Source organism: Pseudomyrmex gracilis, unplaced genomic scaffold, assembly GCF_002006095.1.
Source record: "Pseudomyrmex gracilis isolate BER0280 unplaced genomic scaffold, ASM200609v1 scaffold_51, whole genome shotgun sequence".
In the NCBI taxonomy this organism is placed as follows: Eukaryota; Metazoa; Arthropoda; class Insecta; order Hymenoptera; family Formicidae; genus Pseudomyrmex; species Pseudomyrmex gracilis.
In genome coordinates this window covers 878,993-882,352 of record NW_018020635.1, presented here as the reverse complement: position 1 = coordinate 882,352, position 3,360 = coordinate 878,993, and the positions used below count along the sequence as shown (strand labels likewise).

Genomic DNA, 3,360 nt, shown 5'->3' with positions numbered 1-3,360 from the left:
ATTTTGCCACTACACATGTTCCGCAACAGATCAGGGGAGCCAACCTTCTTTTTTTTCACTATTTTCACTTCTTTCATTAGTTTCATTAGTTTCATTAGTTCCAATTCCTGTATTTCCTGCATTTCCTGCATTAGTTCGTTCCATCTTGCTTAACTGAACACAGCCCAAGTATAATACAATGTAAAATACCTCACGTATAATACGTGCCCAACCCTGCCTCCGACTGCCCATGCGGACACCGATCGCAGGCTGCTGACCATGTCTTTTTTCACTGCTCTCTTCATCGGGACGACTCCGATGCCCTAATCAGCAAACTCCACCGCATAGATCCTACCTGTAACCTCAGCATTGTGGACCTTGCCTTTTCTGACAACGCCGACATCTATAAAGCATTATTTGGATTCGTCGTAGACGCGCAATTACGTCTATGATCTCCTCTTGTATTTCCTTTGCTTCTACTCAGGGGCCCGATTCTCTAACTCACTCGTAAGAGAAACGTATGCGCAAACTCAAAGTTACGAGCGCTTCAATATAGAAAACCTATAGGAAAGTGTTCGTAACTTTGAGTTTGCGCATACGTTTCTCTTACAAGTGAGTTAAAGAATCGAGCCCCAGGCAAATCCGAGCACAGCTTTTCTCTCTTTCGCTTCCCTTCATTGGCTGATTGCCTTCATGCACGCACACTTATTCGCGGCTTTCTGTTATATCACAGTTCCTCACTTTTCTAACGTGTCTTTCTATTGGTTCTTTTTACCTGAAGAATGGCGTATGGGTATATAGGGCCCTCTAGCCAACATCACACCGAACCGAACCGAACCGAACCGAGAGCGAGTATAAAAATAATATTTTTATATATAAATCAGCGTAAAGAAGACTGAGTTTTGTTAAAAGGGAAGAAGCGTACAATAAAAGTTGGAATAGCATCGACGCATGTGCTTTATGCATTCATTGCTATCGTGCTACCCGCGATCCTGCCGTCCCTTCAACGGAAATCTCTACAACCTTCAAGGTTTTCTCGCATTTCGTTTACAAGAGGTCTGGCCAACGATTCAAGCCAATACTCTACGATTCGAGATTTCGGAATTTCTCCATTACCGGATAGTCTACGGAATAAACCCCCTCATAATCTTACACAAGTTATTAAACTACTTTTAACAAACGGTTCTAAAGTTAACAGCAATACTGGAAAATTTAATCATACTCCACTTCATTTTGCTGTTATAAATAGTGACATAGAAATTGTTAAGATGGTTCTAGACAGACGTGATGACGTTAACGCCAGTGATGATGACGGTATAACTTTTTTTTATATTGCAGCTGAGAAAGGATATTTACAGATTGATGAACATCTTTTAAAACATGGAGTTTAATTGGAGAGTTAATTCTACATATATCTCTTCCTTTATAGGTGTTACACCACTGTATCTTGCTGTTCAAAGAGGACATGTTGATGATGTAAGGATGCTTATAGACAAAGGTGCCAACGTTAATGCTGAAATTCGGAATGGCACAACTCCGCTTTACTATGCGATTGAACATGAAGAAATGGAAATTGCTGAATTACTTTTAAATCATGGAGCTAACGTTAACGCCAGTGACGATGACGGTATAACTTTTTTTTATAGTGCAGCTGAGAAATGATATTTACAGATTGATGAACATCTTTTAAAACATGGAGATTAATTGGAGAGTTAATTCTACATATATCTCTTCCTTTATAGGTGTTACACCACTGTATCTTGCTGTTCAAAGAGGACATGTAGATGCTGTTCAGATGCTTATAAACAGAGGTGCCAACGTTAATGCTGAAATTCGGATTGGCACAACTTCGCTTCACAATGCGATTGAAAATCTATGCTTATGATCCAGTTACTGAGCTTCTTACACAGCATATAGTTAAGATAAAAACTGCAAAGTTATACGTAAGTGAAAAATTATTATCAATGAGTAGCATATATGAAACAAGATATTTACAGTATATGTGTGAAAAAGAAGTAGCAATCATGAAGAATAAGAAAATTAGTAATTCTAACATTTCATTTTATGATATCTTGATAAAAGATACAAATCCACTAGCAATATATATGAGAAATGAAAATGTAGTGCAGGTTCTAAGATCAGACGATTATAAAACAAAATTTCCAATATACGCTAGCATGATAAAAAATAAGTTCAGAAAAGGTATGGAAAGGAAAGAGTTGCTCGAACAAGGCACTAAAATTTTCAATTTTTTCTGTAACTTTCCTGAGCTACCACATGAGTGTATTGATCAAATATTTAGTTACCTAAGTGATAACGACGTAAGAATTTTAATAGATACTTGTAAGTCTGTTAGTGTCAGTAATCTTAATACTGATATTAATGATGTAACACTTACTTCAAATACATCTAAAGTGCTATGTGTGTAAGTTAAGGAAGAACGAACTACTTTAAACATGAAATAACAGCTATAAAAATTTAAAGATTATTACTTTATTTTATGTGAATACAGATTACTATCTTATTTTAAATTTATATTTTTGTAAGAGTTTATCGTATTTTACTTTTTTAAAAGTTGGTTTTTACGTCTATATTCTCTTGGATATGTTTTCTTATAATGAATCCAAGGAAAACTAGGCTGTTTTATATCTCTCACTTTTTCAAACTTTGTGTCAGATTTTATAACATTTGTACAACGAAAAATTTATACACATTAATCCGATGATACTCTTTCATTGAACAGATTGTAACACGTTTAATTGCTTTTATTAATTTAAATTAAAAAATAAAATTAGATTGGAAAACTTTGAATCAATCTTTGTTTTTATCACAGATATATGTATGTATTTTCCTTATATACAGTTTTTTAAATATATTAACGATAACATACCTACAGAAAAGAAAGAACTGCGCTGTGTACGGTGTATAAACGATGCATAATCCAACTATGTTTTAAATTAAGTTATACAATAATTTATTCTATTTGTAATATTTCATCGATATCCGAATCCAAACCCTGACGAAAATAAGAAGCTTTACAGAGCGTTGATAACCGTTTAATGAGAATTTTCTGAGAGTTTATACGCTTTCAAACTTTATAAGAATGCTTTTATAACGCCAAAAGTTTGGAACTCTTTTGGAACGCTTATCAAACACTATGTATAATGTTTTCTAAACATTCTGCAATGATAAGATAACGCTTTTCACGAAAAGCTCACTAAATACTGATAAATTTTCGTACAAAGAGTTTGCTGACAGACTTTTCAAACGGTTAGCAAATGCTATTATGAGTAAGTAATAAAAAATATTAAAAACTACACATTAAAAATCAATTCATTTATTATAACTCAGTTTATTGTAAGAATAAGAAGACTATTGATA

The 3,360-nt window shown here is 34.0% G+C and overlaps 1 protein-coding gene across 1 annotated transcript; it reads left to right on the top strand.

Annotated features, from left to right (window-relative positions):
• The first annotated feature begins 608 nt into the window (after positions 1–608).
• LOC109853600 (acyl-CoA-binding domain-containing protein 2-like) lies at positions 609–2,790 on the top strand. Its single transcript, XM_020425870.1, has 3 exons — positions 609–1,293; positions 1,409–1,606; positions 1,722–2,790. Exons 1-3 carry the CDS (start codon positions 1,248–1,250, stop codon positions 1,862–1,864), a joined length of 387 nt encoding a protein of 128 aa, XP_020281459.1. The 5' UTR covers positions 609–1,247; the 3' UTR covers positions 1,865–2,790.
• Positions 2,791–3,360: the final 570 nt, after the last annotated feature.

Bases quoted from the DNA above. Each gene is read 5' to 3' on its own strand.
- LOC109853600 (XM_020425870.1), top strand. From the start codon at position 1,248: ATGGTTCTAGACAGACGTGATGACGTTAACGCCAGTGATGATGACG. The intron at 1,294-1,408 runs GTATAACTTTTT...CTTCCTTTATAG, and splicing joins TAACGCCAGTGATGATGACG to GTGTTACACCACTGTATCTT. The intron at 1,607-1,721 runs GTATAACTTTTT...CTTCCTTTATAG, and splicing joins TAACGCCAGTGACGATGACG to GTGTTACACCACTGTATCTT.